The 17,266-nt window shown below is 46.6% G+C and overlaps 1 protein-coding gene across 1 annotated transcript in view; it reads left to right on the top strand.

The window, feature by feature from the left end:
* ITGAL (integrin subunit alpha L) overlaps positions 1–17,266 on the top strand; it is a 56,698-nt gene that overhangs the window by 11,358 nt on the left and 28,074 nt on the right. Inside the window, exons 3-11 of the mRNA XM_041749436.1 lie at positions 2,710–2,813; positions 4,096–4,198; positions 5,048–5,142; positions 5,258–5,325; positions 6,740–6,857; positions 6,983–7,113; positions 8,491–8,636; positions 13,907–14,039; positions 14,175–14,325. Of these exons, the coding sequence (XP_041605370.1) occupies positions 2,759–2,813; positions 4,096–4,198; positions 5,048–5,142; positions 5,258–5,325; positions 6,740–6,857; positions 6,983–7,113; positions 8,491–8,636; positions 13,907–14,039; positions 14,175–14,325 (1,000 nt within the window). The 5' untranslated portion in view covers positions 2,710–2,758. The remainder of the gene's footprint in view (positions 1–2,709; positions 2,814–4,095; positions 4,199–5,047; positions 5,143–5,257; positions 5,326–6,739; positions 6,858–6,982; positions 7,114–8,490; positions 8,637–13,906; positions 14,040–14,174; positions 14,326–17,266) is intronic.

Genomic DNA, 17,266 nt, shown 5'->3' with positions numbered 1-17,266 from the left:
TGTGTGTGTGTGTGTATGTGTGTGTGTGTGTGTCTTTCATGAATAAATAAATACGATCTTTAAAAAATAAAATAAAATAAAAAATAAAATAATTTATTTAAGTCATGTCTACACCCCACGTGGGGCTCAAAATTACAACTCTAAGATCGAGTCACATGCTCTTCCTACTGAGCCAACCAGGCGTCCCTCTTCAGTGGTTTTTAATATAGTCATAAAATTGTACAATCATCAGCACTAATTCCAGAACATCTCCTCACCCCAAAAAGAGACCCTGTACTCATTAGCAGTCATTCCTCATTCCCCACCATCCCCATCCTGGCAACCACTAATCTAATGTCCTGTCTCTATAGATCTACATATTCTGGACATTTCACTTAAATGGAATACCACAATCTGTGTCTGTGAGTACCTGGCTTCGTTCACTTAGTGTAATGTATTCAAGGTTCATCCACGTCATGGGATGGATCAGTGCTTCATTACTTTTTATGGTTGAATAATAATCTATTGTATGCATAGACCACATTTTGTTGATCTTTATCAGTTAATAGACATTTGCATTGTTTCCAGTTTGGGGCTAGTCATTTTATATCCCCCTGGCAACGTACAAGGGCTCCTCTTCACACTCACCAACACGTTTTCTTTTCTTCCCTTTTTTAAAAAAAATTATATTTATTTATTTATGAGAGACACAGACAGAAAGAGAGGGGCAGAGACACAGGCAGAGGGAGAAGGAGAGGAAGAAGCAGTCTCACTGCAGGGAGCCCAACATGGGACTTAATCCCGGGTCTTCAGGATCACACCCTGGGTTGAAGGCAGCGCTAAACCACTGAACCACCCAGGCTGCCCCTTTTCTTCCCTTCTAATACTATGCATCCCCATGACTGTAAAGGGATATTTGGCTTTGATTTGCATTTCCCTAAAGCCTAATGATACTGAGCATCTTGTTTATGTTAGCAGTTTTTTTATGTTATCCTCAGAGGCGCCTGAGTGGCTCAGTCAGTTAAGCATCTGACTCTCGGTTTTGGCTCAGGTCATGATCTTGGTGTCCTGGGATGCAGCCCTGAGTCAGGCTCTGGGCTCACACTCAGCAGAGAGTCTGCTGGTCTCTCGGCCCTTCCCCCAACTCTCTGCCTGTCCCTTGTGTGGGTGTACGTGCGTTCACATGCTCTCTCTCTCTCAAATAAATAAAATAAAATTTTATGTATCATCTTCAGAGAAAAGTTTATTAAAATTTTTGCCCATTTGAAAGTTGGGCCGGGCTGCCCCGGTGCCTCGGCGGTTTAGCACCGCCTTCAGTCCAGGGCGTGATCCCAGAGACCAAGGATCGAGTCCCACGTCTGGCTCCCTGCATGGAGCCTGCTTCTCCCTCTGCCTGTGTCTCTGCCTCTCTTTCTCTCTCAGTGTCTCTCATGAATAAATAAATAAAATATTTTTTAAAATTAAAAAAATAAATAAATAAAAGTTGGGCTGGTCAGCCTGGGTGGCTCAGTGGTTTAGCACCGCTTTCAGCCCAGGGCGTGATCCTGGAGACCCGGATGGAGTCCCACATCAGGCTCCCTGCATGGAGACTGCTTCTCCCTCTGCCTCTCTCTCTCTCTCTCTCTCTCTCTCTCTCTGTGTCTCTAATCAATTTTTAAAAAAATCTTTAAAAGTTAGGCCATTTGTCTTTTTTACTGTTCAGTTCTTTGTATGTTCTGGATACAAGTCCCATATCAGATATGTGATTTGCAAATATTTTTTCCCATTCTGTGGAAATTTTTGTTTTTTAGAATAAAAGTAAGTTACTAAATTTACTGTCTGTAATTTGTTCTTTTTCTTTATCAGTGTATTATTGGAATCCTTCAATGTCAAGAGAAGGCTATGTCACTCTTTTCTTTTTTCCTACCTTATTGTTTTCCTTCCTTTCTCATTTTTTAAAAAAGATTTTATTTATTTATTTGACAGAGAGAGAGCACAAGCACAAGGAATGGCAGGCAGAGGGTAAGGGAGAAGCAGGCTCCCTGTGGAACAGGGATCCCCATGTGGGGACTCGATCACAGGACCCTGGCATCATAACCTGAGCTGAAGGAAGACACTTGGGCAGCCCGGGTGGCTGAGCAGTTTAGTGCCGCCTTCAGCCCAGGGCCTGATCCTGGAGACCCGGGACTGAGTCCCACTTTGGGCTCCCTGCATGGGGCCTGCTTCTCCCTCTGCTTGTGTCTTTGCCTCTCTCTTTCTCTCTCTCTCTCTCTCTCTCTCTCTCTCTCTGTGTGTGTGTGTGTGTCTCATGAATAAATAAATAAAATCTTAAAAAAAAAAAAAAAAGAAGAAGAAGGAAGACAACCAACTGAGCCACCCAGGTGTCCCTTATTTTTTCGAGGTGGCACTCCATTATGATTGTGCCACAGTTGATTTGACCAGTCCTATGCTGAACTTTAAAAGACAGAGTCTTCAGTTTATGTGTTGGTGAAAGACAAGGAACCAGCAGCTCTTGGGCAGGAGGTTGCTACCTACTGTGTTGTCTGCTCCTGGATGATGTGAAAATGCAAGTGGGCACAGGAAGTGTCTCTAACCTACACTTCCTCTAAACCCATGTGGTTTCACAAGCCCTATAGGCTCACCACCACCCAATGTCACCAGCTTGGCGTCTTTGTGAGAAAGTCTCACTGCAGGAGGCCCTGGGGCATTATTATTTCCCTCTTTTAGTCTGTCTGGTTGCCAAATCCCCAGGGTTCTCTGAGACCGGAGTCTTGATTAGACATCTCCAGCCGCTGGAAAGATGAACTCCTACATCATCATAACGAGGCTGCTGCTGTCCGGGCCTTCCCTCTTCGGTAGGCAAGGGAAAAAATGGAGGGGAAGGCAAGGGACATGTGTCTCTATCCAGTGAGACCACAGGACTTTGTGGAACTGGAATAAAAGAGCAGCTAGTGTCGGGTGGGATTGGCCACAGGTGACATGAGGGTTAGGAATCTTGGAGGGAGAAGGGGATAAGGAAAGAAAGAGGTTAGAAAAAAAAAAAAAAAGAGGTTAGAGTCCAAAGTAGAGGCAAGGTCTGGAGGAAAAGAGAAGGAAGACACAGGTGGCAACAGAGATACAGAGTGGGGTCTTTATTTTTTATTTTTTAAGATTTTACTTATTTATTCATGAGAGACACAGAGAGAGAGGCAGAGACATAGGCAGAGGGAGAAGCAGGCTCCCGGTGGGGAGCCTGATGAGGGACTGGATCTCAGGACCCCAGAATCATGCCCTGAGCTGAAGGCATCTCTGGCTTAGGGTTTTTTAAAAAGGCAGATGGCTAATGGGTACCTGGAGCAGTCGCTGGGGTCTGGTCCTGCCCATGGCACCACTGTGTACCATCTCAGCACTTTGCTCTTTCTGGACCTCAGTCCGTTCATGAACAAACGGTGGGGCAGCTTCTCTGCCATCCTGGATGCCTGGGAAAGAAGCCTGATGCCTGGAAGAAAGTAGGGCCAGAAAGGACAGTTAGGGGCTTGCAAAGGAGGATGCTAGGCCGCTTGAAGTGGGGGATGACATGGGCCAACCTGAGATCTAATGGAAGGAAGAGCCTGGTGCACAGTGGGGTGGGCAGTAAGGGAGCATTAGATGAGAAGCAGCTGCACAGGAGTCAGGGGACCTTGAAACCATGAGTCTGTGGGCAGAAGCCTGAGGCTAATTATCTAGGGTCCTAGGCCCAAGGGAGAAGTGGGTGTGTAGGGAGATGCACCCTGCGATGGGGCAACCTCATCCCACGGGGGGGGGGAGGGGGGGGCTTCCATCTGCCTCTATCTCACGGACCAACGCCTTCTCATCCTTCCTTCTTTGCTAGCAGGCCAAGTGGGCTCTGGGTAGTAGGGAGTTGCTGCTTCCAATTTCCCGGAGTCGAGACTCTGAAAGGGGAAGCCCGAGGGGGAAGGTCTAGCTCTGCCTCCCAAGCAGGCGGCGGCGGGTGGCCCCAGGAGGAAGGAGCTGGGTCTTTGTGGGTGAGCCGCCCACTTGGGGCACGTGGGCGACCGCCAATCAGCGCCTGCGGCTCTGGGGCCCCCTGCGGGGACTCTGGCTGGCCGGAACCGCTGACCGGCTGACCGACCCACCGCACCCCCTGGTCTCTCTCAGCCCTGGCCTCAGGCTACAACTTGGAAGTGCGGCACGTGCAGAACTTCTCCTTCCCACACGCCGGGAGGCATTTTGGGTACAGAGTCCTGCAGGTTGGAGACGGGTGAGCCGCCCCTGCGCCCCCCCTGCCCCGCCGAGCTAGGACTGGAGACCAGGACACCAGCCCATGGGGGAGCGGACGTCGGGGGCGTGGGGGGCGCAGGTCGGGAAACCGGCAGGTGCCGAGGTCTTCCTTCTGGAGGAGCGAGGCCATCAGATAGTAGGACCAGCACAGTCCATCCTTAAATCTCCACCTAAGTGCCTGATAGAAGGGGAAGTATCACAGCCCCTAAAAGGCTTTGCAACACTTCTAAATTCCCCAGTAGCGCTTGGGCTGGACAATGAGCTCCTTGACAGCAGAGACTTTGTTTCTCTCATTTTTCCCCTCATGCCCAATACGTGCCCCAACCTAGCACAGAGTAGATATGTCATAAATGCCTTTTTAAAAAAGATTTTATTTATTTATTTGAGAGAGAGAGCACAACCAGGTGGAGGGGCAGAGGGAGAGAGAGAAGCAGACTCCCTGCTGAGCAGGGAGCCAGGTGTGAGGCTCCATTCCAGGACCCAGGAGCCAGGACCAGGATCATGACCTGAGCCCAAGGCACACGTTAGGCAGCGAAACACTGAGGCACCTTCATAAATGACTTTTGAATTGTTGCCTGATTGAGCGAACTTATGTGACATCTGGCACATCATTCTCTGGACCTCAGTTTTTCTAAACTATAAATGGAAAAGATCCTTAACTTTCTAGAATTTTCGCCTCTGAATAGGGAAGAGGTGGGGACTGAGGAGCCTCCCTGCAGGGGACAGACTGCGTTGCTTTGAGAAACTTGTGGATCTGAGCCCCCCAATGGGTAGGAGTGGGTGGGTAAAGATGGGACAACTTCATCTCACAGGTGAGATTTCTCATCAGGGTTGTCGTGGGAGCTCCAGGTGAGGGGAACAGCACAGGAAACCTCTATCAATGCCAGCCAGGCACTGGCCACTGCCTACCAGTCAGCCTGAGTGGTGAGTAACTGGTGAGGGGCCTGGGAGGAATACTGTCCCAGGGAAGTTGAGGCTGGCCCCACCACACCTCGGTACCTAAGTTCCTCCAGACCAGTCAATCTCCTGGTGCCTACAGGTTCCAACTATACTTCCAAGTACTTGGGGATGACCTTGGCGACAGACTTCATAAGTGGAAAGCTTTTGGTAAGAATCTCATGTAGTGATACTAAGAAAGACAGATTAAAAAGAAGGAAGGCAAAGGGAGTAAAAATCCTATAGAAGATTTCAGGCATCAGAGAGATTCCGAATTAATCAGGATTTATTAAGAACGCAGTGTGAGCCAACTATTTTTGAGCTCTGACTTATGTCAGTTTTTTTTCCAAATATGAAATGTGCTCATTGACATACAGAGGTGATTTTTGGTGGTACACAAACTTTTGATGTCTTATACTTATATCTTTATTTAATGGCTTCTTAGGAAATATATACCACACATCAAATTCATGATTTCTTGGATCAAACTGCTTGGGGTAAAGCTAAAGTTAAAAAAAAAAAAAGTAAAGTTAAAGTAAATAAAACATTACATAAATAAGAGTATGCATGATAGGCCCACATGGCAGAAATTGTGAAGTGTACATAAATGACTAGTGGTGCAAAAACGCTGCTTTTATCTCCTTTATGTTCGAGGTACTTGGGTGAGGCAGAGATCAGTATACCCATTTTTTAAAAAGATTTTATTTTATTTAATCATAAGAGACATAGAGAGAAAGGCAGAGACAGAGGGAGAGGGAGAAGCAGGCTCCCCACAGGGAGCCTGATGCAAGACTCAATCCCAGGACCCTGGAATCACGACCTGAGCCAAAGGCAGACGCTCACCCACTGAGCCACCTGAGTGCCCAGTATACACATTTTACATGTGAGGAAACAAACCCAAGGGTTTAAGAGGCTTGGCCAAAGTCACATGGTAGAGCCAGGATTTGAATCAAATTCCCATTTGATTCTAAGTCCATTGATCTTTACAGTTCATCCCAGCAGCATCTTCAAACATGGGTATATGAGAGGTAGAAGGCTGACTGAGGGAAATATTTATCTAGCATTTTCTTGGAGCTTGTTTACTTAGCTACTATTACATGCCAGCCGGTGTGCTAAGTTCTCATAGGGTCAGAGGAGAGAGATACAAAGATGATATGATCTCTGACCTTCAGGAAATTTCAGTCTGGCAGGAAAAACAGTCATAAATGAAAAAAACAACATTGTATATCCCAGGAATAGTGAGTAATTTGGCTTAAACACAGAATGTGTGATTAGAAATGGAAGGGGATTGGCCTGGAAATGTAGGAGAGTCCCCACCTGTAAACAGTATGAATGCCAACCTCCAAAGTTTAAACTCTTCTATAGACAGTGAGTATCCACTGGCATACAGCTTTGGTGGTAGGGATGGAGAAATTCCTAGAAGAGCCGGAGGCAGAATTACCTTGCCTTGGTAACCAGTTGGATGTAGGGAGTGAAGTCAGGAGATGATGACTCTGAAGGTTCTTGTTCTTCGCTGGTGATGCCCAGAATATACAAAGGAAGAAGCCCCAACTCTTTATTTTTTTTAAACCTTTGCTTCCTTCAGGCCTGTGACCCTGGGCTGTCTCGGACGTGTGATCAGAATGTCTACCTAAGTGGCCTGTGTTACCTTTTCCACCAGAATCTGAGAGGTGTTGTGCTGCAAGGGCGCCCTGGTTATCAGGGTAAGGAGCTGGGGGTCCAGTGGGTAAACATCCCTCCCAGGTGGCTGCTCATACAAGGGAAGCAGCCTGGGCAGGCCAACCCGTGGAGACACTTCATCGAGTCCCTTTGTGCCTGGCCTCTGTAGAATGTATAAAGGGCAACGTGGACTTGGTATTTCTGTTTGATGGTTCAATGAGCTTGCAGCAAGATGAATTTCAGAAAATTCTGGACTTCATGAAGGATGTGATGAAGAAACTCAGCAACTCTTCCTACCAGGTAAATCTATTAATTAGTTTTCCTATTTGTAGGCAATAAATACCTACTTGAGCTAGCTTAAGGCATAAAAGAAAAACTCAGTATGAGGTATCTTCAGAACCTAAAGGAATGGTTGTAACTGGACTTCTGGAAGAGACAAGAACTAAGGAATAGAAAGTTTGTGGGATTCTCTTTAGTTCTCATTTCTGGGGGGTTTTGGTTTGCTTCTGGGTTTTGCTTCCCTCTTCTCTCTTTCTGCACATTCTTCCTCAGCTTCTTTGGATCACGTGGGCCTGTGGAAAGCTCCCAAATTCACATGTTAAAGTTTCAGGAGGGTTTTTTGTCGTCTCCACCAACCCCTCCCTCTGCAAATTCCAAATTCTTGGAGAATAGATTCTGACTGGCCTCGAGGCAGCCAAGTGGCCGTCTGTGGCCCAACCAGCTGTGTCCAGTTTAGCCGGGTCACTCAGCAGAACCATCCCCACTGGGGAGGACAGGCCAAGGACAGGAGTATAGCAGACATCACTGCTTAAGGGATCAAAGGTTTATTTAATTTTATTTTTGTGTTTGTGCATATATTACCTCATTTCCAAAAGAATGCTTTGAGACAGGAATGTGGGGGTTGGGTTACCCAGGTGCTGGATAAGAAATAGATTAGAAGGGGCTCCTGGGCAGCCGTGGTGGCTCAGTGGTTTAGCACTGCCTTCAGCCCAGGGCCTGATCCTGGAGACTCAGGATCAAGTCCCACGTCGGGCTCCCTGCATGGAGCCTGCTGCTCCCTCTGCCTGTGTCTCTGCCTTTCTCTCTCTCTCTGTGTGTGTTTCTCATGAATAAATAAATAAAATCTTTAAAAAAATAAGGGGCTCCTGGGGGTCCCTGGGTGGCTCAGTGGTTTAGCACCTGCCTTCGGCCTAGGGCATGATCCTGGAGTCCTAGGATCAAGTCCCACATTGGACTCCTGCATGGAGCCTGCTTCTTCCTCTGCCTGTGTCTCTGCCTCTCTGTCTCTGTGTGTCTCCCATGGATAAATAAATAAAATCTTAAAAAAAAAAAAAGAAGGGGCTCCTTACTGGCTCAGTTGGAAGAGCATGCAACTCTTGATCTCGGTGTTGTGAGTTCGAGCCCCATGTTGGGTGTAGAGATTACTTAAAAATAAAATCCTAAAAAAAAAAAAAAAAAAAAAGAAAAGAAAAGAAAAGAAATAGGTTGTAGCAAGAGGCACCTGGCTAGCTCAGTCAGTAGAGTGTGCAACTCTTGATCTTGGGGGTGTGGGTTCGAGCCCCATGTTGAGTGTGCAGATTACTTAAAAATAAAATCTTAAAAAAAAAAGAAATCAATTGGAGCAAACAAGTGGGAAGGGATATGTAATAACATTTCATTTCTTGCTTCTTTTTCCAGTTTGCTGCTGTTCAGTTTTCCACAGACTGCAAAACAGAATTTAATTTCTTGGATTATGTGAAGGTGAAGAACCCTGATGTTCTGCTGGGCAAAGTAGTACACATGCGCCTGTTGACCAACACCTTTGGTGCCATCAACTATGTTGCGTGAGTCCCCTTTTGCAGCAGAGAGCCCACCTGTCAGTTGGCACTGGCTTCTTCAGGTTGTAGGATGTAGGCTTAGCAATGTGCAGATTATTGTAGAAATTCAACTGGAGCAATTTTAGTCCAGTTTTTTTTTTTAAGATTTAATTTATTTGAGAGAGAGAATGAGCATAAGCAGGGCAAGGGACAGAGGGAGAGGGAGAAGCAGACTCCCTGCTGAGCAGGGATCCCGATGCGGGGCTCAATCCCAGGACCCTGGGGTCATGACCTGAGCCAAAGGCAGATGGACGCTTAACCAACTGAACCACCAAAGCTCCCCTAGTCCAGGTTCTTTGAATTGTAAGTAACAGAAATATACTTTATTAATTGAATCCCTGAGGGAAATTCTTGGGAGGATGCAGGGATAGTTCATTAGCCTTTGGTACAGTGAGTATTGCCAGGCCTCACGAGGAACTAGAACCAAGACTTGGAAAGTGCTTGTGAATATGGCAGTCATGATACAGTCACATCTTATATAGGGATCAGCTTTTGAAGTCAGTGTGTGAATGACAATCTCTACTAGTCAAAGTTCTCCTTGAAGAATTCCTTGAATTGTTCACAAATTCAATATAGTCAAACCCCACATTGAAAGATAGCATATACTGATTTCCTAAATCTACTGTAGAAGTTTTTCCTCTGGAGTTGGACCAGATGGCTGTGTTTATTTATTTTTTTAAAGATTTATTTATTTATGATAGACATAGAGAGAGAGAGAGAGAGAGAGAGAGAGAGAGAGGCAGAGACAGGAGGAGGGAGAAGCAGGCTCCATGCCGGGAACCCAACGCGGGACTTGATCCTGGGACTCCAGGATCACGCCCTGGGCCAAAGGCAGGCGCCAAACCGCTGAGCCACCCAGGGATCCCCAGATGGCTGTGTTTAAATTGAGGCCTAGGGACACCTGGGTGGCTCAGCAGTTGAGCGTTTACCTTCAGCTCAGGGCGTGATCCCAGGGTCCCAGGATCAAGTCCCGCATTGGGCTCCCTGCAAGGAGCCTGCTTCTCCGTCTGCCTATGTCTCTGCCTCTCTCTCTCTCTCTCTCTGTCTCTCATGAATAAATAAATAAAATCTCTAAAAATAAATTGAGGCCTAGATGAATGTAGTTGGATTGTGTTGAAGGGCCATATTGTATATATTATGTTTTTAATTAATCATTATAAATAAGACATTTACTTTTCATACTCATTTGGGGGAAAAGAGAAAAGCCAGTTTGTCCTAGCCAATGATAGTCTTTCTGAAAGTGTCTCCATTCATTCCATGGAATTGGATAGGTTGTCTGATCTGAGGATTGTGTACTTTATATTCATAAAGAGAACTTCCTTTGAAGAGAGTGATCAAAGGGTGAGTCTTTGTGAGCAGTTTCACTGGTGCACAGCCAGACTCTCTCTAACTGAAGCTTTTCCCACATAGACCACACAGATAGGGTATGTCTCCTGTGTAAATTTTGCTTTGAAGGACACAGTTCCCCCTGATTTGGAAACTCTTCCTGCACTGTGTATATAGGCATACGGTTTCAGGCCTGTGTGGACTCTAATGTGAACAATTCAGCTTCCTTTCTGACTGAAGACTTTTCTACACTGATGATATCTATAGGGCTTTTCACCACCATGAATTCTTCTACGAACAGCAAGGTTACTTTGACTCTTGAAGCCTCTCTGACAAATAGCACACTCATAGGGTTTCTGTCCAGTGCGGGATCTTTCACAAATGGCCAGGCCACCTCGTTGACTAAAGCTTTCCCCACATTCCTCTTACTGATAGAGCTTCTCTCCTGTGTGTATTTGCCAATGTGTAACAAAATTGCCTTTGCCTCTGAAGCGTTTTTTCCGAGAGGTACACTCAAAGGGCTTTGGACTAGTGTGAATTCTCTCATGCAAGATTACACTACCTTTTTACTGGAAGGATTTTCCACATTCCTGACACTCATAGGCCCTCTGTTCCACTCGAGGTGAACCTTCCTGTAGTATCTTAGAACCTGGGGTTTTTTGTTCCAGTGTCTCCCTTCTGACAGAGTTCTGGAAGTCCCAGCTTGAGGATCCCGTGGCCCCAGAGTGATCATATTTGTGGTGGGCTTCTATCATCACATTCAGATGTGATGAAAATGCTACCTTTGGGGCATATCTTCCATGACAGCCCAGCAGGGTAGCTGTTGGAAATCCAAACGTGTCCACACTGGTGTATGACCTTAGTCACCACCTGTTCATATGATTCCTCCATGGGCTGTTCTTGAGCACCACAGTGGCATGTGCCCACACACAGACAAAGGCTGGTACTGAGCCTGCAGCAGTGCCAGGGCAAGTGGACTGACTCAGGTCTCAATCTTGGGGGTGTGAGTTCAAGCCCCACATCGAGCTCCATGCCCAGCATGCCCAGAATGGAGCCTACTTAAAAAATAACAATAATAAAATCATTTTAAAAATAAAAATAAAAATACCTATCTTTATTTTTTTTTTTTTTTAAATTTTTTTTTTTAATTTTTTATTTATTTATGATAGTCACAGAGAGAGAGAGAGGCAGAGACACAGGCAGAGGGAGAAGCGGGCTCCATGCACCGGGAGCCCGATGTGGGATTCGATCCCGGGTCTCCAGGATCGCGCCCTGGGCCAAAGGCAGGCGCCAAACCGCTGCGCCACCCAGGGATCCCAAAAATACCTATCTTTAGATGTTAAAGTGGCCCTGGAAACTGAAAACGATTTGGAAGATAAGAAAATTATATATTTCATCTTATGCTCACCCTGGGCATGCACTCAAATTGAGTGAAAGAGCAGGAAAGACCTCCTGTGCTATGACACTTATTTTTCTCATTGTCATTTCTTTGCCAAGCACATATAGTTGGATTTACAGAAGTTAAACATGCATGTGAGGCATCTCCTCAAGACTTTACATAGGTGTTTCCAAGTCTTTTCTTCTGAGGTTCACTTGGCCTGTCATGTCTACTTCACTCTCTATAGACAGCTTTGGTGGGTACATGGTAAGCCATGTCCACTGGAAAAAAAAAAAAAATGACAGCCTCAGCTACTCAATTCAGATGAATAACCTGAATTCCAGCTTCCAGGAGAGAAGATCTGATTGGCTGACCCCAGATTAGGTGTCCACCGGTCCACCCAGTTCTGTTTTATGGCATAAAGTCACATGGCACAGACATGGATTCTCGGATCCCACCTCTGTGGAAAGAGGGCAGTTTCTTAGAGAAAGGGGTCATGATAGGATGGGAGGATACTCCAAAAGTGTCAACCATGGGAGCTAAAAGGAGCAGTCAGAGAAATATATTTTATAAATACTTCTTGACAGGGGGCATGGGTGGCTCAGTCAGTTGAGTGGCTCAGTCATTTGGGTGGCTGTCTTCTGTTCAGGTTGTGATCTCAGGGTCCTGAGACCAAACCCCACTTTGGGCTCTCTGCTCAGCGGGGAGCCTGCTTCTCCTTCTGCCTCTGCCTGCAGCTCCCCCTGCTGTGCTCTCTCTCTCTTTCTCAAATAAATAAATAAAATCTATAAAAATATGAAAATCACCTGTAGCTCATGGACCATACAGAAACAAGCTGTGGGCTGGCTTTGGCCTGTGGGTTGTCATTTGCTATGTTCTAGATTCTGGGAATATAGCAGTGAATGAAACAAAAATCTCTACCCTCTTGAGGTTTAATGTAGCAAGGGGAGAGAAATACAATAGACATGATAAGTAAGTCAGATAATATAGTAGAAGATGTAAGTCTTACAAAGAAGAAGAAAGCATTCAGTAGGAAAATAAGGGAAGGTTACATTTGAGCAAAGACTCAGAAGTGAGGAAGCAGCCATACTGATACCTGGGGAAAACCATTCCAGGCAGAGGGAATAGCAGAGGCCCTGAGATGAGAACATGCTTCGGATGTTCCGAGAAGACCCAGGACACCAGTGTGACTGGAGAGAAGTAAGCAACGGTGAAAGTAGTAGGAGATGAGGTCGGACAGACCATGGGAGTCCAGAGCACTCAGGACCTTGGAGGCCATAGGGAAGACTTTGGCTTTGCCTCAGAGTGAGATGAGAAGTCACTGGAGGTTTTGAACAGAGGAGTGATCATTGGATTTATGTTTTTAAAAAGACCCCTTGGCTGCAGAGCTGTTAGGCTCCAGGCCCCCAGGGTGGGAGCAGGGAGGCCAGGTAGGAGGCTATTGAAAAATCCAGATGAGAGGTGATGGTGGTTCAAACTAGGGTAGAAATCCACAAACAGGAGCCGTGAGACGCCGTGTCCGTGTGGGTGAAGGCTAGGAAACAATTTACATCCAAGATGGAACAGAGGCCTTGGCTCTGCTCATCAGAGCTCCACTCTGCTTTGTGGCCCCCCTTTCTGCATCTCTCCTACACCTGCCACTGTGGCCCCTCCATGTCACTTTTCAGCTTCTGCTCCCAAGGCAGGTCACATCATAAGTCAGGGGTTGTAGACTGGCTGCTCTAGGATTAATCATCTGTCTCTGGTTAGCTGTGGGATGAGGAGGGAAGGATCAGATGGTGCAGACAGAACTGCTGTCCCAACAGAAACTGTGGGCACCCTGGCTTACTACAGAAGGAAGCTGTGGGCAAGTGGGACTTTGGAGCATTTGCCTGTCCAGTGCTCAGAACACCCTTCTTCCTTTTATATCACTTGCACTGAGCACACCTACTCTGTGTCAGGAGCCAGAGATTCAGCAGCAGATCAGATAGGTTCCTTTCTTGAGGAACTCATGGTTTGGGGGAAATTGACATGGAAACAAGTCACTTCACTTCCCTAAAGACTTGCTGTGGCAGAGATCTACATGCAGCCTGGTGATGGTGGGGGATGATAGGGGAGCCAGATGAGCTTGCTCTGGAAAAGTGACTTCCCCATTTTCTCCAGCCAAGGAGCCCATTTTCCATATTGAAATCTCACCTGGATCCTCAGCATGTCTAACTGATGAAAGGATAATTGTGGTCATGTGGTTGAACTGGAGAGTAGGAAGCCCAAAATCCTTCCTCAGAAAGCCTCCCTGTCACTGCCCATTGGCTCTGGGACTGCCTTCTGGCCACCCAGAATTCCACTGAAGACGGCAGGTCTGGAAAGAGAGGTGTGGCAGCAAGGGTGAGGCAGGAGGTTCAGAAGAGAAATTTGAAGGCTGGGAATACTGCCTGGGGGATGGGGAAAAGAGCTTTTGCATAATCAGCAGGACGGTGACTCAATGAGCTGGTTGAGTGGAGGGAGACTTCATTATCTGGAGGAGTTTTTCACACACACCCCTTCTTGGACACAGGAAAGAGGTATTCCGGCAAGACCTGGGGGCCCGTCCAGATGCCACCAAAGTGCTTATCATCATCACTGATGGGGAAGCCACTGATCGTACCAACATTGATTCAGCCAAAGACATCATCCGCTACATCATTGGGGTATGGGTCCTGGCTGCCTCCTACATCTCATCTTTCCTCTCCTATTCCCTGAGCCCCACTCCCCTTTCTCCTCGGGGCTAGGGCTTTGTCAGCCACTCTGGGGATGCCAGCTCTCCACTCTTTACACCCACCCAGATTGGAAAGCATTTTGCGACCAAGAGAAGTCAGGAAACACTTCACCAATTTGCCTCAAAACCTGCGGAGGAGTTTGTAAAGATTCTGGACACATTTGAGAAGCTTAAAGATCTGTTCACAGAGCTGCAAAAGAAGATTTATGTCATTGAGGGTGAGTGGCAGATCTGGGGAGAAAATTTGGGAAGTTGTTAACAGAAGCTCATCTGGGACATCAGATTAGAGACATGCTGAGTGATGATATCGGGCTGCTTGCAGAGTATCTGACACTGTGTGAAGAGCTCTCCTGTAAAGGCCCCAGGTGAAAATCTGGGGAAGGGTGCTTGAGGAGCAGTTTATCTCTGAAAATCCATCTTTCCCGTAAAACTCAGCTTGGTCCAGCATGGGGCCCAGAACTAACCTCTATCCTGCTGGTCAACCAAAGCCTGTGGAAGGAGTAGAATTCCCAATCCCATACTCAGCTCCTTCATTTTCCTTTGTAATCAGATTACTTTAGGTGGCAATGCTCAGGGCCTGAGTACAGGGAACCCACAGGCCCTCTTCACCCAGAAGAAGAGAAGTTTTGGACTGCACTCGCCAGATGGAGGACTTGCTATGGGAGGGTATTTCTCCAGGATTCCCCCTGGGAAGGCCCCTTTGTTTGGACACAGGTTTGGTGCTGGGTTCAGTTGAAGAAGCGATGTGGTATATATAATGGGACAGGGTAGATGCTCAAGAATCCATTCTGCCCATGCTGTGTGACCTCAGCCAGGTCACTTTCTCTCTCTGAGGCTTGTTCTCTGCTAGATGGTGATAATAATACCAATCTCACAGCATTGCAATGTTTGGCTGTTGTATTAGTTTCCAAGGGCTGTTGTAACGAAGCACCAAAAACCAAGCAGCTTAATAAAGCAACAGAAATTCATTGTCTTGCACTTCTGGAGGCCAGAAGTCAGAAATCAAAGGGCAGGTAGAGGCATGCTCTTACTGACAGCTCTAGGAGAGAACGCTTGCTCACCTCTTGTAACTTCCGGGATCCTCCAACAGTCCCTGGCATCTCTCGGCTTGTGGCTGCATCACTTCTGTCATCTGGCCACCTTCTCCCTGCGTGTCTGCCTTCATGTCCTCTTCTCTCTGTGCATGTCTCTCTCTCTCTCCGTGTCCGCATTTCCCTCTTTTATAAGGACACTATAAGACACTGGACCATATTGGATCAAGGCCCACCCGAATGACCTCATTTTAACCCAATTACACTGCATAGACCCTGTTTCCAAACAAGGGCATATTCTAAAGAACTGAGGCTTAGGTCGTAAAAATATCTTTTTTTAGAGAACAGTTCACACCCTAACTACTGCTTCTCAGAGCGCTTGGTACCTTGCAGGCCCTCTATAAATTGCAGGACTGGGGGATCCCTGGGTGGCGCAGCGGTTTGGTGCCTGCCTTTGGCCCAGGGCGCGATCCTGGAGACCCGGGATCAAATCCCACATCGGGCTCCCGGTGCATGGAGCCTGCTTCTCCCTCTGCCTGTGTCTCTGCCTCTCTCTCTCTCTCTGTGACTATCATAAATAAATAAAAATTAAAAAAAAAATAAATTGCAGGACTGATATCTCTGGCTCTGATACTCTATCTGACCTGCCCTTACTAGTGCTTCAGATTGTATTTTAGAAGTCACTTCCTCTGATAAGTTCTCCCCGAACCACAGCCTAGGTTGGGTGCTTCTTTCCGGGTGCTGCTGTAACGGCTACATGTTCCCTATCGGAGCCCTTGAGACTTACATTGTATTAAATTATCTGTTCCGTGTCCATCTCCTGCACCACACTATGGGGGTCTGTCACAGCAAGCACTGTTCCTGCTTTTTCACCATTGTATCCCTGGCACCAAATGTCTAGATGCTCTAAGTATTTACGCAGTGAATTAACAAAGTCTTCACAGTAATTGCTATGTTCCTTGAAAGCTTGCAGGTAACAGGCACTTTTTCGATATCATTTAATTCATTCCTCTCAGAAGCTTTGCAAGGCTGGTGGGATGATTTTCATTAATAATTCAGGCTTGCACTAACCAGGTGCCAGGTACTGTGAATAAGGTACTCAAGGTTATTGTCAGCATGGAGCTCATATTCAGGTTGGATAAAGACAGAAAACAAATGAGCAGGATAATTAGAGACTATGATAGCTGCTATAAAGAAAATGAATAAACTGGATAGAAAGATTTCACTGGGGGAAAGCCACTTTAGATAGGCTTTACAAGGAAGGCCTTTTTTTTTTTTTTTAATGTAGGTAGAATTCACTCTGAGATGACATTTGAGCTGAAACACGAAAGATGAGAATCAAACAGCTACATGAGGAATGTGGGCAAAGAGCCCTGTAGTCAGAGAAGAGCCAGTGCGGGGCCAGGAGTTGGGGGAGGGTGACCAAGCTAGAGAACAGGAAAGAGGTCAGCATAGCAGGAGTGTAGTGAGTAAATGAGACAAAGCAGGAGAGATAGGTAGGGGCCTTCCAGTTCCTCAGAAGCAGCTGAGGATTTCATCTAAAGGGCGATGGCAAGTGATGAAGGGTTTTTAAGGGAAATGTGTGGTCTGATATACATTTTTTTAAAAAGATTACTCCAGGGACACCTGGGTGGCTCAGTGTTGAGTGTCTGTCTTTGGCTCGGGTCATGATCCTGGGGTCCTGGGATCGAGTCCCACATTGGACTCCCCAGAGGGAGCCTGCTTCTCCCTCTGCCTATGTCTCTGCTTCTTTCTCTGTGTCTCTCATGAAAAAATAAGTAAAATCTTTAAAAAAAAAAAAAAAAGATACTCCAACTTGCTCTGTGGAAAAAAGACATGATAAGAAGAAGAATGAAGTCAAAGACCAAGTGAGTAAAGCTAATACAAGAGTTAAACAAGAGGGTAGGATGGCTGGGACTGTTGTGCTGGCAAAACACACTATTCAGGGATCCCTGGGGGCGCAGCGGTTTGGCGCCTGTCTTTGGCCCAGGGCGCGATCCTGGAGACCCGGGATCGAATCCCACATCGGGCTCCCGGTGCACGGAGCCTGCTTCTCCCTCTGCCTGTGTCTCTGCCTCTCTCTCTCTCTCTGTAACTATCATAAATTAAAAAAAAAAAGAAAAGAAAA

This window comes from Vulpes lagopus, chromosome 3, assembly GCF_018345385.1.
Source record: "Vulpes lagopus strain Blue_001 chromosome 3, ASM1834538v1, whole genome shotgun sequence".
Taxonomy (NCBI): Eukaryota; Metazoa; Chordata; class Mammalia; order Carnivora; family Canidae; genus Vulpes; species Vulpes lagopus.
This window is presented reverse-complemented; position numbering and strand designations above follow the sequence as displayed.